The sequence below is a fragment of the Mirounga leonina genome, unplaced genomic scaffold, assembly GCF_011800145.1.
Source record: "Mirounga leonina isolate KUSES-001 unplaced genomic scaffold, KU_Mleo_1.0 Mir_125, whole genome shotgun sequence".
Taxonomy (NCBI): Eukaryota; Metazoa; Chordata; class Mammalia; order Carnivora; family Phocidae; genus Mirounga; species Mirounga leonina.
Window position 1 is genome coordinate 79,191,398 of NW_023270305.1, and position 21,128 is coordinate 79,212,525.

Sequence of the window (21,128 nt, forward strand, 5' to 3'; positions counted from 1 at the left end):
CCCTGCACCATCCTTTCCTTGCCCTTCGTCCTCCTTGAACGTAGAGATTCAGGGTCTCTGCGATTTGAGTCTCGGACTCCCTTCCTCCCCTCTGCGGGTGCAGAGCTTTGATTTCCTCCCGCCCAAGTGGGAGAGATGGGTAATCACAGCGCCACGTAGGAAGTGTTGCGAGGGTGAACGTAGGGTTTTGCCAGATCCCAGCAGCAGAGGGGGAGGGAAGGCTCCTAGAGGAGCTGGATCTCCAGAGGGGAACACGGTCAGCCCGGCAGGGGAAGAGGCCAGGGGTGGGTGCCCCGGTGCTCGCTCGCTCTCTGTCTCTCTAAAATAAATCTTCAGAAAATGTTATTAAAATGGTTCTGAAGTGTTTTGTTTGGAGTTTTTTGGCAGGGAAGAAGGGGGACCGTATTCAATTCAGGTAGTGCTTTCTGGTTTGCCAAAATTAATATTATGCTACAGTAATGGAAATGCTAACTTTATTTTTTGAATGTGTTTTGTTAAATGGGTTAAATATGTATCTGCAATATTGTTTGCATCTTTGTTGTTGTTGACAAATTTTCCTCCATCCGTGGAGCACTGGTGAGATTTTTAAAGCAAGCTCCTATATAAATTCTCAGGAATTCTAACTTAGCAGAGTTGAAAGTAAAGCTCTGTTCCGGCTGTGCTCCCTAAACTGTGCTGTGATCACCCAAACCTGAAGATCTTACTGGGTGGATCCTGAGTTCGGTGCCTCGGATTCACCCCCTCACGTTCTAGAATCTCCAGTCAACGGGGGATTGCACAAGTGTGCTGATTTGCCTCACCTGACTCGACTTCTCCACTGGGGAGACCCCAGTGTCTGGGGAGGAAAAAATGTAATTTCTTCTCCCTTCTAAAACCTTGGGATTTCCTTCTTCACTTTCTAATCCTACTGTCATATTAGAATTTTTGATGTCACAAGATCAAGTAGGAGATCGCCACTTGATGACTGTCACTAATTGGTGCATAGGTCAAAAATGGCTTCTTAAATCTAAAATTGTACCGGCACGCGACTGGGCTCTTATTCCCTACTAGAAATCTCAGTTGTGTTTTTACAGCCCAAGAAGAATATCTCAATCCCCAAAATATTAGAGACAAGCATGAAAGGAGCAGCTTACTAAAAGGATATTTGTTTACCACATATCTTTAGCACCATGTTAAACCCCATAAGAGGGATTATGTTGGGGGTCAACATATCAGCATTTTGAAAATTATTCATACTGCTTTCCAGGTAATCCCCCCAAACCCCACATTTAATCAGGAGGTATTGTTCTTAAACATTATTCTCTATTTTTGAAAACTTTACATGGCTATTTCCCTCTTTCAAATTGTAGATTCCTACAGAGGACAGTTAGGGCCTTCTAATTTTGTGTACAGGGCGCCTGGGTGGCTCAGTTGGTTAAGCGACTGCCTTTGGCTCAGATCATGATCCTGGAGTCCCTGGATCGAGTCCCGCATCAGGCTCCCTGCTCGGCAGGGAGTCTGCTTCTCCCTCTGACCCTCCCCCCTCTCATGTGCTCTCTCTCATTCTCTCTTTCAAATAAATAAATAAAATCTTTTAAAAAATTTTTAAAAATATAAATAAATAATTTTGTGTACAGTTATGAGTCCTAAACTATCTGGAACTAAGCTTTCTGGTAACTTCTACCAGAATACAGGCAAAAATGAGGGAACAAGAGCCTTAAAAAGACCAAAGGTTATTAAAGTCCACGCACTAACGTTCATATATCACTCGGAAAAAATCCTCTAGGCCCTTGCTTGTCACCTGCTTAGTTCATACACAATTCTAATGAGCTTAATGAGTTTCCGATGCCAGATAAAAGGACACAAATTAGAACTGGGGAGAGGGTAAACCAAAAAGTAAACAAATTCAAGAAACATTTATTGAATGTAAACTTTTGTCAGCCACTGCACTACAAGAGAGTGAAGCAGCAATAAATGTGCCAGCCTTGGAAATCTCAGTGTGCCAGGGGCCATAAAAAAATGCCTCAGAACATCGTGAAGTTAAGAACTGACATTAGAAATAGGGGTAGGATACAGAGATTGCTCAGAGGAGAGAATGGTTCATTCTATGGACTCTAGAAAGATTTCCCAAAGGTGGTGACGGCTGAACAAGGCTTTGAGAGACACGGCAAAGAGCTTTGTAGAGGGAGAACGGGGAAGGGGGCTTTCCAAGACAAGAGCCTAGAAAAGAGCCTGTGAGAATTCCCGTTTATTTGGGACCCAGGAGCCAAAACTCTGAAGGGGAGAAACTTCAGCTGGTGCAGCTGTAGTCCCAAGAGGGTGAAACTAAGAGGGTGAAGTTGATTTTGTTCCAACTCTGTCCTCTGGCTGGTTGGCCCCAGATGCAGAAATACATGGCAGAGCTGTGTAGGTCAAGCCTCAGTTTTCTGATCAGAAGACTAAAAACTAGAAGCTGCAGGAAACAAAAGTAACAGGGAAATTGCCAAGAGAGCTGTTAGGGAAGTGAACCCACAAAGTTGTTCACGAACTCGGGGCTCCTTTCTGAGCTGCTCCCCTGCACGGACCTGGCCCTGCTCAATACACCAAAGACTGAGGCTGAACTGACAGACCACCGCCCGTGGTCCTCAACCGACCACTAGGTGGCACACAACTGGGACAGAACTTGAATAGCCCCGTCCATACTCTGGGAACTGAACTGACTTTTGAATCACAGACTACAGAAGGGGAGTTGGAAGTTGTGGTTTGAATCTAACCAGGTGGATTATCTGCCTCAACAAAAATATCTACATTCTCTAGAGGATTTAACTTAATTCAGTGATTTTTTTTAATATATTCATAATGTTAGTCAGCCATCTCCATGATTTAATTATAGGATGATTCCATCACCCTAACAAGAGACCCCATACATGTTAGCAGTCACTCCCAATCCCACCTCTCATCCCTTAGCAACCACTGGCCAACTTTCTGTTATTTATGTGTTTATGAATTTGCATACTCTGGACATATCATATAAATTAAATTATATAGGGATGCCTGGGTGGCTCAGTCGGTTAAGCGTCTGCCTTTGGCTCAGGTCATGATCTCAGGGTCCTGGGATCAAGCCCCCCATTGGGCTCCTTACTCAGAGGGGAGCCTACTTATCCCTCTGCCTGTCACTTCCCCTGCTTGTACTCTCTCTCTGACAAATAAATAAAATCTTTTTTAAAAATTGAATTATATAATATGTTGTCTTTGTGACTGGTTTCTTTCAATTAGCATAATGTTGTCAAGGTTTATCCACATTGAAGCATACATCAGTTCTTCATTCCTTTTTTACCAGATAATATTGTTATATGGGGATACCACGTTTTGTTTATAAATTTACAGTTGACGGACATTTGGGTTGTTTCCACCTTTGGCTGTTATGAATCATGCTGCTATAAACATTTGCATACAAGTTTTTTGTGGACACATATTTTCATCCAATTCATGAACATGGGATATCTTTCCATTTATTTGGATCTCCTTTAATTCCTTTTTAAAATGTGTACTTTTCAGTCTACAAATCTTACATTTCTTTGGTTAAATTTATTCATAAGTATTTTATTCTTTTTGATGCTATTCTATATGGAATTGTTTTCTTAATTTCATTTCCATTGTTCATTGCTATTTTACAGAAGACAACTGATTTTTAATTGATCTTGTATCATGCAACCTTGTTGAACTTGCTTATTAGCTCTAGTATTTTTTTTTTTTTTGAGAACTCTTGGGGTGCCTGGGTGGCTCAGTCATTAAGCATCTGTCTTTGGCTCAGGTCATGATCCCAGGGACCTGGGATCGAGCCCCACATCAGGCTCCCTCCTTGGCAGCAAGCCTGCTTCTCCCTCTCCCACACCCCCTGCTTGTGTTCTCTCTCTTGCTGTCTCTCTGTCAAAAAATAAATAAAAATCTTAAAAAAAAAAAAAAAGAACTCTTAAAAGTTTTCCATATATAAGATTATGTCATTTGTGAAAGAGATATTTTTATGTCTTCCATTCCTATATGAATGCATTTTATTTGTTTTCCTTCTCTAATTGCCCTGGCTAGAACCTCCAGTATAATGTTAAACAGAAATAGTGAAAGAGGACATCTTTGTCTTGTTCCTTATCTTAGAAGGAAACCTTTCCATCTCTTGCCATTAAATATGATGTCAACTGTGGGGTTTTTTGTAGATACCCTTTACCAGGTGAGGAAATTCTCCTCTGTTCCTACTTGGTTGATTATTTCTCTCATGAAAGGGATTGGGGTTTATTAAATGCTTTATTCTGAACCTGTTGCGATGATTGTGTGGTTTTGTCATTTAATTCTATTAACATTTTGTAATACATGGGTTGATTTTTGTATGTGAACCAACTTCACATTCCTGGGATAAGTCCTACTTGGTGTAATCCATTTTAGAAGCTGCTGGATTCAGTTTGCTTACATTTTGCTGAGGATTTTTGCATACATATTCATAAAGGATATCGGTCTGTACTTTTCTTTTGTTGTTTTTTCCTGCCTTTGGAATCAGAGTAATACTTTTGTCAGGGATTACATCAGAGAGTGTTCCATTCTCTTCTAATTTTTTGAAGAGTTTAAGAAGGATTGGCATTTATTCTTCTTTAAAAGTTTAGTAGAATTCATCAGTGAAGCCATTTGGTTCTGGGGCTTTTTGTTGTTGGGTGGTTTTTATTTTTATTATTTTTTAAAGATTTTTATTTATTTGTTTGAGAGAGAGAGAGCACAAGCAGGAGGGAGGGGCAGAGGAAGAGGGAGAAGCAGACTCCCCAATGAGCAGGAAGCCTGGGGCAGGGCTCGATCTCAGGACCTGAAGATCACCACCTGAGCCAAAGCAGCCGCTTAATGGATGAGCCACCCAGGCGCCCCTTATTTTTATTTTTTTTTTAAGATTTTATTTATTCATTTATTTGAGAGAGAGAGAGAGAGAATGGAGGAAGGGGCCGAGGGAGAGGGAGAGAGAGAACCCACACTGAGCACAGAGCCCCACACAGGGCTCAATCCCATGACCCTGAGATCACAACCCAAGCTGAAACCAAGAGTCAGTAGCTCAAATGACTGAGCCACCCAGGTTGCCGTAGATATTTTTTAATTTCAATTCAATCTCTTGTATAGGTCTATTCACATTTTCTATTTGTTCTTGAGTCATTTTGGTAGTTTTTGTCTATGAATTATTCCACTTCATCTAAATTACCTAATTCACAAGCATATGATTGTTCATAGTATTCCCTTACAATCCTTTTTCTTTCTGTAAGTCAGTATTAATATCCCTTCTTTCATTCTCAGTTTTAGTAATTTGAGCCTATTCTTCTTGGTCAATCAACTAAAATTTTGTCACTTTTCAAAATCTTTTCAAAAACCAACTTTTGGTTTTGTTGATTTTCTCTACGATTTTTTAAAATAATTTTTAAAAATTTAATTGTAGTAAAAAATGTATAACATAAAATTTACCATCTTAACCATTTTTAAGTGTACATTTCAGTAGTGTTGAGTATATTTGCATTGTTGTTAAACAGATCTCCAGAACTTTTTCATTTTGAAAAACTGAAACTCTATACACATTAAACAGCTCTCTGTTTCCTCCTTGTCCCTCCCTTGGTGACTGCCATTCAATTTGCTGTTTCTTTGAATCTGACTACTTTAGATACCTCATACAAGTGGAATCATACAATATTTGCCTTCTGGTGACTGTCTTACTTCCCTTAGTACATTGTCCTCAAGCTTCATCCGTGGGATAGTATGTGACAGGATTTCCTCTTTTTAAGGTTGAATAAAATTCCATTGTATATATAACCACATTTTTTATCCATTAATCTGTCAATGGACATATGGATTGCTTCTGCCTCTTGGTTATTGTGAATAAAGCTTTTAGGAAGATATGTGTGCAAGTATCAATTCAAGATCCTGCTTTCACTTCTTTTGTATATACACACATAAATGGGATTGCTGGTTCATATGATAACTCTATTTTAATTTTTTGAGAAACTGTCATACTGTTTTCCATAGTGGTTGCACTATTGTATACTCCTACCAACGGTCTACAAGGACTCCAATTGCTGCACATCCTCACCAACACTTGTCATTTCCTGATTTTTTTTTTTTTTGGATCGTAGCCATCTTAATTGGGAATAAGATGATCCTATTATGATTTTCATTTTCATTTCTCTAATAATTAGTGACATTTAGCATCTTTCATATGATTGTTGGCCATTTGTATATCATCTTTGGAGAAATATCCAAGTTTTCTACCCATTTTTTTCCTTAGATTTTTTTTTTTTTTAGTTTTCTCTATTATTTTTCTAGTCTCTATTCACCAATTTCAGCTCTAATCTTTATTATTTCCTTTCTTCAGCTTGCTTTATGTTTAGTTTGTTCTTCTTTTCTACATCTTCTTTTTTTTAAGATTTCATTTATTTATTTGACAGAGAGAGCAGAAGCAGGGGGAGCGGCAGGCAGAGGGAAAGGGAGAAGCAGGCTTCTGCTGAGCAGAGAGCCCGACAATGTGGGGCTCAATCTCAGAACCCTGGGATCATGACCTGAGCTAAAGGCAGATGCTTAACTGACTGAGCCACCCAGGTGCACCCCCCCTTTTTTTTAAGTAGGCTCCATGGCCAGCATGGAGCCCAACTCAGGGCCTGAACTCACGACGCTGAGATCAAGACCCAAGCCAATATCAAGAGTGGGACATCTAACCAACTGAGCCACCCAGGTGCCCCTTCTTTTTCTGTGTCTTACGGCACAGGTTTAGGTTTTTCATTTGAGATCATTCTTTTTAAATAAAGGAATTTTAAGGGGCACCTGGGTGGCTCAGTTGTTAAGCATCTGCCTTCAGCTCAGGTTATGGTCCCAGGGTCCTGGGATCGAGCCTGACATCAGGCTCCCTGCTCTGCGGGAAGCCTGCTTCTCCCTCTCCCACTCCCCCTGCTTGTGTTCCTTCTCTTGCTGTGTCTCTCTTTCTGTCAAATAAATAAATAAAATATTTTTTAAATAAATATAGGAATTTTCAGCTATAAATTTCCCTCTAAGTACCACTTTAACTTCATCCTGTAAGTTTTGATATGTTGTATATTTATTTTCATTCAGCTCAAGATATTTTCTAATTTCCCTTGTGATTTCTTTTTTGACTCGCTGATTATTTAGAAGTATGTTGTTTAGGGGCACCTGGTTGGTTCTGTTGGTTGAGCATCTAACTCTTGATCTCAGCTCGGGTGTGATCTCAGGGTGGTGAGTTCAAGCCCTATATTGCCATGCTGGGGATGGAGCCTACTTAAAAAAAAAAAAAAAGTATGTTGTTTAATATGCACGTATTTGTGAATTTCTTTTTTTTTTTTAAAGATTTTATTTATTTGAGAGAGAGAATGAGACAGAGAGAGAGAGCATGAGATGGGGGAGGATCAGAGGGAGAAGCAGACTCCCCGCCAAGCAGGGAGCCCGATGCGGGACTCGATCCAGGGACTCCAGGATCATGACCTGAGCCGAAGGCAGTCGCCCAACCAACTGAGCCACCCAGGTGCCCCTGTATTTGTGAATTTCTAAGATTTCTTTCTGTAATTGATTTCTGCCTTCATTCCATTGTTGTGGGAAAACATATTTTTTATGAATTAAATTCTTTTAAATTTATTGAGTTTTGCTTTATGCCCTGGCATATGGTATACACTGGGGCATGTTCCATGTGCACTCGAGAGTAACATGCAATCTGCTGTTGTTGGGTAGAGTTTTCTGTAGATGTCTTTTAGATCTAATTTGTTTATAATGTTGTTAAAGTCTTCTATTCCCTTAGTGATCTTTCTCTAGTGGATCTACCTTTACTGTTCTTTAAAATATATTTGATGATTGAAAGAAAAAATTGTAAGATTGTTCAGCGCATTTTGCAATGCATGTAAATGTACTTTGAGACATCTAGAACATAAAGAGGGGAAGGTAAAGATATCTATATGGTCATTAGGTTTCTACAGTCTACTTGAAATGATACAGTATTCATTCTAAGTAGTCTACAAGTATATTGTAATCCCTAGAGCCACCATTAAAAAAAAACTATGCAAAGTGATATATTCAAAGACAATAAATAAATTAAAACAAAATGAGAATATTATTATTCAAAATATTCAAATAACCAAAAAGGCAGAAAAGAGTAAACAGAGAAGTGAAAAATGGAACAAACAAAAACCATTTATTTGGTTTAATTAGGTAGATATAAATCCAAACATATCAATAATTACATTAAGTACAAATGGATTAAACATAACAACTAAAAGATATATATTGTCAGAGTGGATAAAACAATACCTAACTATATGCTGTTTAAGAAACCTACTTTAAATATAATGATATAGGTAGTTTAAAAGTAAAAAGATGGAAAACGAAATACCATAGGAACATTAATCAGAAGAGCTAGAGTAGACATATTAGTATCAGACAAAGTAGACTTCAGAGCAAAGAAAATCATCAGGGATAAAGAAGGACATTACATAATGGTAAAAGTGTCAATTCACTAACAAGACACAATAATCCTAAATGTGTTTGCATCTAACACCAGAGCCTCAAAATTCTGGAAGCCAAAACAGACAGAACTAAAGGAAAGAATAGACAAATCCAAAATTATAGTTTGGGACTTAAATACTCCTCTCTCAATAATTGATATAACTAGTAGATAGAAAATCAATAAAGATACTGAGAATGGAACCGGACCATAACCAATTGAATCTAACTGACATTTATAGAACACTCAACAGCAGAATACACATTCTTTTCAAGTACACATGGAAGATTCACCAAAACAGATTATATCTTGGAATAAAAAAAGCAAACCTTAACAATTTTAAAAGAATTGAAATCAGGCAAAGTATATGCTCTGACCTTAATGGAAGTAAACTAGGAATCGAAAAAACAAATGAAACAGGAGAATCTCTAAACATTTGGAAGTTAAACAAACAACAGACTTCTAAATAATTGATGGATCAAAGAGAAAATCTCAAAGGAAATTAGAAAATATCAGTATCCCTCATAGAGGGAACATACCTCAATATCATAAAAGCCATATATGAAAAACACACAGTGAAAACCTGAGAGATTTTCCCCTAAGATCAGGAACCCAGCTGGGATGTCCAGTCTCACCACTGCCATTCATCATAGTACTAGAAGTCCTTGCCTCAGCAATCAGACAACAGAAAAATAAAATGCATCCAAATTGGCAAAGAAGTCAAACCCTTAGTCTTTGCAGATGACATTATACTCTATGCAGAAAACCCAAAAGATTCCACCCAAAAATTGCTAGAACTGATACAGGAATTCCACAAAGTTGCAGGATATAAAATCAACATACAGAAGTCAGTTGCATTTCTATACACTAACAATGAGGCAAAAGAAAGAGAAATCAAGGAGTGGATCCCATTTACAATTGCACCCAAAACCATAAGGTACCTAGGAATAAATCTAACCAAAGAGGTAAAGGATCTGTACTCTGAAAACTATAGAACACTTATGAAAGAAATTGAGGCCAACATAAAGAAATGGAATAACATTCCATGTTCATGAATTGAAAGAACAAATATTGTTAAAATGTCTATGCTACCCAAAGCAATCTACACATTTAGTGCAATCCCTATCAAAATACCATAGCATTTTTCACAGAGCTGGAACAAACAATCTTAAAATTTGTATGGAACCAGAAAAGACGCCAAATAGCCAAAGGAATGTTGAAAAAGAGAACCAAAACTGGAGGCATCACAATTCTGGACTTCAAGCTGTATTACAAAGCTGTAATCATCAAGACAATATGGTACTGGCACAAAAACAGACACACAGGGGCGCCTAGGTGGCTCAGTCATTAATCGTCTGCCTTCGGCTCAGGTCATGATCCCAGGGTCCTGGGATCGAGCCCCACATTGGGCTCCCTGCTCAGCAGGAAGCCTGCTTCTCCCTCTCCCACTCCCCCTGCTTGTGTTCCCTCTCTCACTGTGTCTCTCTCTGTCAAATAAATAAATAAAATCTTTTTTAAAACACACAAAAACAGACACATAGATCAGTAGAACAGATAGAGAACCCAGAAATGGACCCTTAACTTTATAGTCAACTAATCTTCGACAAAGCAGGAAAGAATATCCACTGGAAAAAAGACAGTCTCTTCAACAAATGGTGTTGGGAAAATTGGACAGCCACATGCAGAAGAATGAAACTGGACCATTTGTTTACACCATACACAAAAATAGACTCAAAATGGATGAAAGACCTAAATGTGAGACAGGAATCCATCAAAATCCTAGAGGAGAGCACAGGCAGCAACCTCTTTGACCTTGGCCGCAGCAACTTTTTCCTAGAAATATCACCAAACGCAAGGGAAGCAAGGGTAAAAATGAACTATTGGGACTTCATCAAGAGAAAAAGCTTCTGTACAGCAAAGGAAATAGTTGACAAAACCAAGACAATTGACAGAATGGGAGAAAATATTTGCAAATGTCTTATCAGATAAAGGGCTAGTATCCAAGATCTAGAAAGAACTTATTAAACTCAACACCCAAAAAACCAAATAATCCAGTCAAGAAACGGGCAGAAGACATGAACAGACATTTCTCTAAAGAAGACATCCAAGTGGCCAACAGACACATGAAAAAGTGCTCAACATCACTTGACATCAAGGAAATCCAAATCAAAACCTCAATGAGATACCACCTCATACCAGTCAGAATGACTAAAATGAACAAGTCAGGAAACAACAGATGTTGGTGAGGATGCAGAGAAAGGGGAACCCTCCTACACTGTTGGTGGGAATGCAAGCTGGTGCAGCCACTCTGGGAAACAGTAAAGAGATTCCTCAAAAAGTTAAAAATAGAGTTATCCTACAACCCAGTAATTGCACTACTAAGTATTTACCTCAAAGATAATGTAGTGATCTGAAGAGGCACCTGCACCCCATTGGTTATAGCAGCAATGTCCACAAGAGCCAAACTGTGGGAAAAGCCCAGATGTCCATCAACAGATGAATGAATAAAGAAGATGTGATATATATATATATATATATATATATATAATAGAATATTACTCAGCCATCAAAAAGAATGAAATCTTGCCATTTGCGACAACATGGTTGGAGCTAGAGTGTATTACGCTAAGCAAAATAAGTCAGTCAGAGAAAGACAAATACCATATGCTTTCTACTCATATGTGGAATTTAAGAAACAAACAGATGAACATAGGGGAAGGAGAGGAAAAATAAAATAAGATGAAAACAGACAAGGAGACAAACCATAAGAGACTTTTAACTCCAGGAAACAAGCTGAGGGTTGCTGTGGGGAAGTGGGTGGGGGATGGGGTAATCAGGCGATGGGCATTAAAGAGGGACTTGATGTAACGAGCACTGGTTATTATATGCAACTGATGAATCACTAAATTCTACCTCTGAAACTAATAATACAGTCTATGTTAATTAAACTGAATTTAAATTAGAAAGGATAAAAGAAAACATCCATATCCCTTAACTTAGATGCAAAATCCTCAACAAAAATCGGCAAATTGAATCAAGTAGTATATAAAAGGTTAATCTGCATTCAGCCACAGAAAGCCATAAAATTCTGGAAAATGCTATACCATGAATGGACCTTGAAAACATCATGCTAAGCCAAATAAGCTAGACAAAAAGGACAATTACTGTATAGTTCCAGGTATATGAGGTAATAGGCAAATTCATAGAGACATAAAGTAGAACAGAGGTTACCAGGGCTTGGGGGAAATGGGAAGTTAATTGTTTAATGGGTACAGAGTTTCTATTTGGGACAATAAAAAAACTTTTGGAAATGGTAGTGGTGATGGTTGCACAAGATCATGAATGTACTTATTGCCAATGAATTGTACATTTTAAAATGGTTAAAATGGTAAATTTTATGTTATGTGTATTTTACCACAATAAGCAAACAAGCAAAACACATCACAACCATGTGAGATTTATCCTGGGAATTTGAGGATGGTCTAATATTTAAAAATTAATTTTTAATTTTTAGCTAGGGGTGCCTGGGTGGCTCAGTTGGTTGAGCAGTCGACTCTTGATTTTAGCTCAGGTCATGATCTCAGGGTCCTGGGATGGAGCCCCATGTCAGGCTCCACGCTCATCAGGGAGTCGGCTCAAGGATTCCCTCTCTCCCTCTCCTTTTGCCAACCCCCACCCCACTCTCATGTGTGTTCTCTCTTTCTCAAATAAATCTTTAAAAAAAAAAAAAAGACATATATAGCTAGCATAATCAAGACTGTGAAGTATCTGCAAAAAGATACATAAATCAGGTGTGCCTGGGTGGCTCAGTCAGTTAAAACACCAACTCTTGATTTTGGCTCATAATCTCAGGTCATCATCTCAGGGTCATGAGTTCGAGGCCTTCATGGAGCCTGCTTAAGATTCTCTCTCTCCTGTCCATCGACAGATGAATGGATAAAGAAGATGTGGTATATATATACAATGGAATATTATGCAGCCATCAAAAGGAATGAGATCTTGCCATTTGCAACAACGTGGATGGAACTGGAGGGTATTATGTTGAGTGAAATAAGTCAAACAGAGAAAGACATGTATCATATGATCTCACTGATATGAGGAATTCTTAATCTCAGGAAACAAACTGAGTGTTGTTGGAGTGGGGGGTGGGGTGGGAGGGATGGGGTGACTGGGTGATAGACACTGGGGAGGATATGTGCTCTGGTAAGCGCTGTGAATTGTGCAAGACTGTTGAATCTCAGATCTGTACCTCTGAAACAAATAATGCAATATATGTTAAGAAAAAAAAAAGAAGAAGAAGAAGGTAGCGGGAGGGGAAGAATGAAGCGGGGGAAAACGGAGGGGTGGACGAACCATGAGAGACGATGGACTCTGAAAAACAAACTGAGGGTTCTAGAGGGGAGGGGGGTGGGAGGATGGGTTAGCCTGGTGGTGGGTATTGAGGAGGGCACATTCTGCATGGAGCACTGGGTGTTATACGCAAACAATGAATCATGGAACACTACATCAAAAACTAATGATGTAATGTATGGGGATTAACATAAGAATAAAAAAAAAGAAAGAAATAATATGAAGAACACTCAAAAAAAAAATCCAACAGACACAAGTAAGAGCTGTTATTATTTGATATATATCTTATTGCACATTTCCTAGGTGCATATATATACACACGTGGGCATGTAAATATATAATATATGTCCATAAAAGATTTTCTAAAACTAGTATATCATTTGCAAGCCTGTCTTCTTTTCAATAAAGCTATGTCCTGGGAAAAAAAAAAAAGATTCTTTCTCTCCCTCTGCCCCTGCCAGCTCATGCCCTCTCTCTCTCTCTTCCTAAGAAAAAAAAAAAAAAAAAAAAAAGATATACAAATCAGTGAAACAAAACAGTCCAGATATAGACTCGAGCTAATACGGTCATCTAATTTCTACAAAGAGGCAATAATAATTAAATGGAGAAAGGATAGTCCTGGAATAATTGTACATCCATATGCAAAAAACCCCCCAAATTCTTGACAAAAATTAACTCAAAGTGGATCATATATATCAATAAAAGGGTAAGATGTGGAAGAAAACCTTTGTGACTGGAGGTTACGCTAAGAGTTCTTAGATATGACATCAAAAGCATGATTCATAAAAGAAAAAAAATTGAAAGTTGAACTTTACCAAAATAAAAAATGTTTGCTTTGTGGAAGACACTGTTTAGAAAACGAAATAATCTGTAGACTGAGAGAAAGATGTTTGCCCATCACATATCTGATAGAGAACTTGCCATCGGAACACATAAATCCTCTCAAGCCTCAACCCTAAGATTACAAACAACTGATTAAAATATGGGCAACAAATAAAACAGTTTACCAAACAAGATATATGGATGGCAAATATGTCTGTGAAATAATGTCCAACAATACTGCCTACTAAGGGATAAAATAAAACCATGATGACATCTGCTACATACTTTTTAGAATGGCTTAAACAAAAGAACACTGACAATACCAAGTGATGACAATGATGCAGAGCACCTAGATCTCATATATTTCTGATGGGAAAGCAAAAATGATATAGCTGCTCTAGAAAACACTTTGGCAGTTTTCTATAATGTTAAACCTAACACCCACCATAGGACCCACCAGTCCCACTCCTGAGTCTTTATAGTAGGTGTAAGTGAAGTTTTCCTTAAAGGGCCAGAAAAGTAAATATTTTAGGCTTAAGGACATAGGTCTCTGTCACAACTACTCAACAGTGTCACAGTAGTGCAAAAGCGGCTAGAAGACAGGTATGTAAATGAATGGGCGAAGCTGTGTTACAATAACATTTTATTTGCAGAAATAGGCAGGCAGCCCATAGGCCATAGTTTGCTACCTCTTGGCCTAGAGAAATGAAAACTGTGTTCATTGAAAAACATGTATACAAATGTTTATAGCAGCTCTATTCATAATTACCAGAAATTGGTTAACAACCCGAACGTCCTACATATGGTAAATGGATAAACCTGTAGTACATTCATACACGGACTATTACTCAGCAATGAGGGAGAATAACCTATTGATACATGCAAGGACTTGGATTAATTTCAAAGGCATTATCTGAGTTACATAAGCTAGTATCAAAAGGTTACATACTGTATGATTCCATTCATATGATATTCTTGAAGAGACAAAACCAGAGTATAAAGAAATGATCAATGGTAAGGGTTGAATGTGGGGTGTGACTTGAAAGTAATAATGGGAATGAATCTTGGGGGATGAGGAATTGTTCTGTATCCTGATTGTGGAAGTGATTCCATGCATCTATATATCTCAAAAGTTATAAACCTATACACCCCCCAAAAGGGCAGTTTGTTGAGATTATTATTTACCATTAATACCAACATCAATTCTCCTTATTAAAATGAGAGTAATCATCATTTTGTGCCTTCATTTCCTTACCACCTAATTCCTTCTTAGCCATTTGCATGCTGTTTCTTGTCTGCACCATTTCTTTCAAAAATCAACTTTTAGGAAGCAAGTCTAAAGAGTTTTTCTCAGTCATCATTCCTGATTTTTTTTTTTAAAGATTTATTTATTTGAGAGAGAGAGAGTGTGTGTGAAAACAGGAGCAGGAGGGGCAGAGGAAGAGGGAGAGAGAATCTTAAGCAAATTCTGCACTGAGCACAGAGCCCGACATGGAGCTCCATCTCATGATCCCAAGATCATGACCTGAGCCGAAACCAAGAGTTGGACGCCTGACTGTGCCACCCAGGAGCCCATGGTCCTCAGCCTGACATGGGGCTCAACCTCACCACCTTGAGATCAGGACCTGAGCCAAAACCAAGAATCTGATGCTTAACCGACTGTGCCACCCAGGCTCCCCTGTTCCTATCTTTTTGTAGCATTTTATGCTGTTGATTATTCTCTCCTTAAAGCTCTGCTTTTTGGCTTCTGGGATGCTGTACTTTTTGGATTTTCCTTCAGCCATGTTGAGTGCTACAGTTACATAACCTCTTCCTTTTTATGTTTAATGTCTGAACAACAAGTGACAGAATTATATAGAACTGTGCTGTCCAACACACTAGACACATGGCACGTGAGCACTTGAAATGTTGTTACTGCTACTGAGAAATGAAGTTTTAAATTTGATTTAATTTTAATTAATTTAAAAACTTGATATCTGGTGCTCACTTCTGCAGCACATATGCTAAAATTGGAATGATAGAAGATTAATTAGCATGGCTCCTGAGCATGGATGACATGAAAATTTGTGAAGTATTCCATATCTAAAAATAAACAAATATATAAACAAACAAACTTGATATTCAATTCAATTCCTGAAAACTTCTAAGTATGTCTGGAACAACTTGGGTATATTAACCTATTTTTTCAACCCTAAATCTAATCTAAATCTAAATACAGATCGAGTATTTTTGATGAAATCTTGGCATCTGAATTAAGATGTAAATGTAAAATATACACCAAATTTTAAATGCTTAGTACAAAAAAGAATGTAAGATAGCTTATTAACAATTTGTTTATATTAATTGCATGTTGAAATTATAATATTTTAAGTATATTGGATTGAATAAAAGACTATTAAAATTGATTTCTCCTGTTCCTTTTTACTTTTTAAAGTGTGACTTCTAGGGCGCCTGGGTGGCTCAGTTGGTTAGGCGACTGCCTTCGGCTCAGGTCATGATCCTGGAGTCCCGGGATCGAGTCCCGCATCGGGCTCCCTGCTCAGCGGGGGGTCTGCTTCTCCCTCTGACCCTCTTCCCTCTCATGCTCTCTGTCTCTCATTCTCTCTCTCTCAAATAAATAAATAAAATCTTCAAAAAAAATAAAGTGTGACTTCTAGATTATTTTAAGTTACATGTTGGGTCACATTATATTACACAGCACTGATTTGGGGGATTCAGTTCCCATAGATACATACATACACACATACGTATGTGTATATATATACACACATATACATTTACATATAGATATATACATATAAATGTATATACATACGTGTGTGCATGTATTCCTTAATTTATTATTCGTACAAGCTCTGCCTCCCATAATTCCAGGCAGGGTTGTGCTGTCATGTGATAGCTCCAAATCCTTTCTCAGTTGATGGGTGGAAGATCCATTCCTGCACATGAAAGACAGTTTAGGTTGTATGGATGTCGAGAGCAGCATGTGCAAAAGCCTCTATTTTCAGAGATGAAATCAAAGCAAAAGTTTTAAAATGAAAATAACTTATGTCCAAGAACCAAAAAATGGCAATGCGCAGTCATGTTGGTTCCTTTTGTCTCTGAGGTTCTTTATGAACATTTTAAATCTCATCATGTCTATTAAGTTCAAAAGCCATGAGAATATTCAAAATGCTGTCTACAAAACAGTTTAGGATTACTGTAGAATCATACAAATTGGGAACACAGAAAATGATGGGATGAACTGACAGTATGAATGGTTCTGAAAAAAAAAAGGAATCATGTGGTATATGAAAGCTGTGTCTGCAGTTGATGATAATTAGCAATAGAGGCTAGAGGTGTTTGAGATGAGAGAAACTTGTTTGATCAGCATCAATGTTAAATGCCTGTTAGTTCAATTAGTTAAGAAGTTGAGGACTCCAATTAATCAGGTAAAACTGCTGCTAATGAAAAATGTCATAAGCCAAATATTTCTATGGATTCAACCCTCATTTGAATTGAATTTGCAATGCATCAGATGAGTAATGGAGCCATTAGAGAGGAATGCATCCCCCTGCTAAGGAGTTCCTTGTAGAGAACATTACAGTTACATGTGTGATTTCGGGGGTGGGTAATTACTTGTGAGAAATTTGGATGTAACTGGTTTATGCTGGGAAAAGATGTGGGCTAGAATGGACATCATCATGGAGAATGTCTATTTTGAAAGCCCAGAAGGTCAGACTCATCTTCCCATTTGGTGAAAACTGAGGTTTTTTTTTTTTAGATTTAATTAATTTTAGCGAGGGGGGTGAAGGGGAAGAGGGAGAGAAAATCTCCAGCAGACTTCCTGCTGAGGGGCGCCTGGGTGGCGCTCAGTCGTTGAGCGTCTGCCTTTGGCTCAGGTCATGATCCCAGAGTCCTGGGATCGAGCCCCGCATCCGGCTCCCTGCTCTGTGAGAAGCCTGCTTCTCCCTCTCCCACTCCCCCTGCTTGTGTTCCCTCTCTCACTGTCTCTGTCAAATAAAATCTTAAAAAAAAAAAAAAAAAAAAAGACGACTTCCTGCTGAGCCCAAAGTGAGGGCTCTATCCCACAACCCCCGAGATCATGACCTGAGCTGAAATCAAGAGTCGGACGCTTAACATACTGAGCCACCCAGGTGCCCCCAAAATTTATGTTTTGAGGCGTAATAAATGTACTTAAGTCATCTGAGTTCCTCAAGAAGATTCTCCTTTTGGCCCACTCCTTTTCAGTTTATTTGACTTAAACAGATTAATGGTAGTGATTTTACTAGGTAAGTGTGGTTGGGAAAGTTGCTTACTGTTCCCTCCCTTGGTTTCCTATCTATAAAACCAAGGGTAATAAAAATAATAGTACCCTCCTGAAGCTGTTGAGAATTAAATGAGCTAATACATGAAATGTTAAGAAAAGGACATGGAACAGAGCAAGTGCTTACTTGTTAGCTATGGCTGTTATTACTAACATTCTTTCAGAGGCAAACTCATGGCTTCAACTGTCACCTCAGTTTTATGACTTCCAATCCATCACAGATCTTCATCCTACTATTCCATCTATATACTAGGCATCTCCACTTGGATATATATAAATGGCACCTAAAGCGAAATAAATCAACTATCTAAAATAGGATCTTCTAATCCAAACCACATTCTCTTTAAGTTTTATTTCTAATATATGTCACACTACTAATCTCAGAATCACTTCCTTTTATTCACATCCAGCATGATTGAGGTAAAGGAAAATGCTCTTTCTCCCTTTATAAAGATAATACTTGCTGATTGTAAAAAATTTGGAAAATATGGAAAAATCAAAAAGGAGAGACTGGGGAGATGGCCTGTAAGAGGTCAGGTTAATTCTAAGTGATTGGATAAAATTATATTTTGTCTACATTAAAAAACGATAAAAATAAGGGTGGTTAAGTCAGTTAAGCGCCAGATTCTTGGTTTTGGCTGAGGTCATGATCTCTGGGTCTTGGGATTGGGCCCCAGGTGGGGCTCCACACTGGGCTTGGAGCCTGCTTAAGATTCTCTCTTTCCCTCCCCCTCTGCACACCACCCGCCCCCACCCTCCATCCCCGCTTGTGCACATGGATGCTCTCTAAAATAAATAGAATCTTTAAAAAAAACACAAAAATTTTCCATAACATTTTAAACTTCCAGTTCAAAATTTCAACATATTTCATTTGTTTGGTATTTTCCCAGATAATTAAGACCCTACTGTATGTACACAGGGATGTGATCTTTTTATACCTAATGTCTTCACCACTGAAATTTTCTAAAACATTTTAAACTAAGATTTTAAAATTCAAATTTCCAAAGTAAACTTTAATGACTTGCTTTTGTTTTAGGGCTACAATATATACTCAGATATTCCTGAGGATAATAATTCAATTCTTACAAGTTTTCTTCTGCTCTTTGTTTTGCTTCCTCCGGTATTTGTTCTAAGCTGGTTATTACACTGGATATTCTAAAAAGCCTGCTGGGACCTTGTTTTCTGTAGTGAAAAGATGAATGAAGGGGCTGTGTAGGTGAGTGTAGAGTTCTCTGCCTTCATCCATGGTAGAACAATTGAGGAAGTCCCACTTATGTGAACACAAATTGTTAGTAGGTGTCATGTCTCACTTCATTTGTACTGCTTCGGGGGTCCCAGCCCAAAATGATTTTGTAGGAAAGAAAATTATTCTGTTGTACATTAATAGAATTTTGCTTGTTTTAAATTGCTCTCAAGAACAGAATGATTATAAAGCAGAAGTGTTTTTTTCTTTTTAAAAAGATTTTATTTATTTGACAGAGAGAGACACAGTGAGAGAGGGAACACAAGCAAGGGGAGTGGGAAAGGGAGTGGGAGAAGCAGGCGCCCCAGAAGTGTTTTTTATAAAAAAGAACAGGTGTGGAGGATGTATCTGACCACAAAAATACAAAGAACTCTAAACCTCCTTTTCAAATTAAACTGTGTAATTTCATAAATCAGATAATTTAATCAAAACAATACTGTTTTTAAAAATGGTAAATGTATTTTTTATTGTTGAAATATAATTTGAATTCAAAGAAGTATTTTCCAAACCTGATGTAAGTTCAAAAGTATCACCAATTTGACTTTGTTTTTATTTTTGAAAGATTTTATGTATTTATTTGACAGAGAGAGAGAGATCACAAGTAAGCAGACAGGCAGGCAGGCAGAGGGAGAGGGAGAAGCAGGCTCCCTGCTGAGCACCGAGCCCAACGCCGGGCTGGATCCCAGGAGACTGGGATCATGACCGGAGCTGAAGGCAGATGCTTAACCGACTGAGCCACCCAGGCTTTGTTTTTAAATTATCAGAATATTTAACTTCTTTAATAAGTTGATTTATTTCTGTTCTGAGAAAGCCATTCAATAAAAGCAGTCTTGGGGTGCGGGCTGGGAGGAAGTAAATAATTTTGAAGATTTGGAAAATACAGATGACATGCTGACACGATTACTATAAACATTTTGGTATATACTGTTCTGCTATTGAAATATATATATATATATATATAAAAATCTGGGGGGGCTCTTCAAATTATACAATTATAATCGTCCAAAAACAGTACCTGTGGCCTACCTTTTAATTATGCACTTTTAATTTTCTCACATATTCTTTCAAAATACATGAATTTTAACATGTATGCTTCCGTATTCACACGTGTCCGACATATATTTAACCAACAGCCTCCAGAAAGGTGTTTCCAATTTACACGCTCACCAAAATGGCCTGAGCTTTTCCCTTCCACAGCATCACGTAATTAAAATTAAGAAGAAACGGCCCAAAGTTTTGAGAATCCATCCGGTACAACATCGTCCCGCTGGTCTAGTTACTAGCCCTTGGTCCGAGCGCGCTCTTGAACTTTCCCTTCCCTCGTCTCACAGCCGACTCTCTCACAGAAGATATCCGACCTGGCCTCTGCAGGACCACGCAGAGCCTAGGGCGGGGCTGGCCAGAAGGCTACGAGCGGCGGGAGAGAGGCGGACGTCGGCGTGGCGCACAGTGCTGATGCAACACGCACGCGGGGCGGGGCGGGCCGCTTGTCGGCCGGCGACGGCGCTGCGTCACGGGCTTTGCGGCGCTTTGCTCCTGGAGACGGCGACCGCTGTGGGCCTCGGCTTTGGCCTCCCGCGCCCTGGGAGTCAGGTCTCGGCGCGATGAGGCGCAGCAAGGCTGACGTGGAGCGGTATATCGCCTCGGTGCAGGGTTCCGTCCCGTCGCCCCGAGAGGTGAGCGGGTCCTGGAGAGCCGGGCGGCCTCCGCCCTGGCCCTGCCGCGGCCCCGCGCAGCGCCGGCGTCATGGCTTCTGGCGGCCGCCGCTCCCTGGCGCGTTGAGGCGCCGGCCGGCTCCCGCGGTCCGGTGGGCGGCGTGGCGCTCGCGAGCTCGGGGGCGGGGAGGGGGGGCAGGCCGCGGCGGGCTGCTGTTGGCGCCAGCTCTTCCTCTTTCTCCTGGCCTGCTCCTGACGGTCATTATTCGCGGGCCCATT

At 39.2% G+C, this 21,128-nt stretch overlaps 1 protein-coding gene and 1 non-coding gene across 3 annotated transcripts in view; both read left to right on the forward strand.

Annotated features, from left to right (window-relative positions):
• Positions 1-15,624: 15,624 nt before the first annotated feature.
• Positions 15,625-15,731, forward strand: LOC118008317. The gene has a single exon (XR_004678639.1). It is a non-coding gene; the product is annotated as a U6 spliceosomal RNA (small nuclear RNA).
• Positions 15,732-20,683: 4,952 nt separating this feature from the next.
• The window catches only part of RANBP2 (RAN binding protein 2), an 81,878-nt gene continuing 81,433 nt past the window's right edge, over positions 20,684-21,128 (forward strand). Inside the window, exon 1 of one of the 2 annotated variants that reach the window (XM_035001908.1) lies at positions 20,684-20,870. In XM_035001908.1, coding sequence (XP_034857799.1) covers positions 20,799-20,870 — 72 coding nt within the window. In that variant the 5' untranslated portion in view covers positions 20,684-20,798. The remainder of the gene's footprint in view (positions 20,871-21,128) is intronic. The other variant, XM_035001909.1, reaches the window with a different exon arrangement.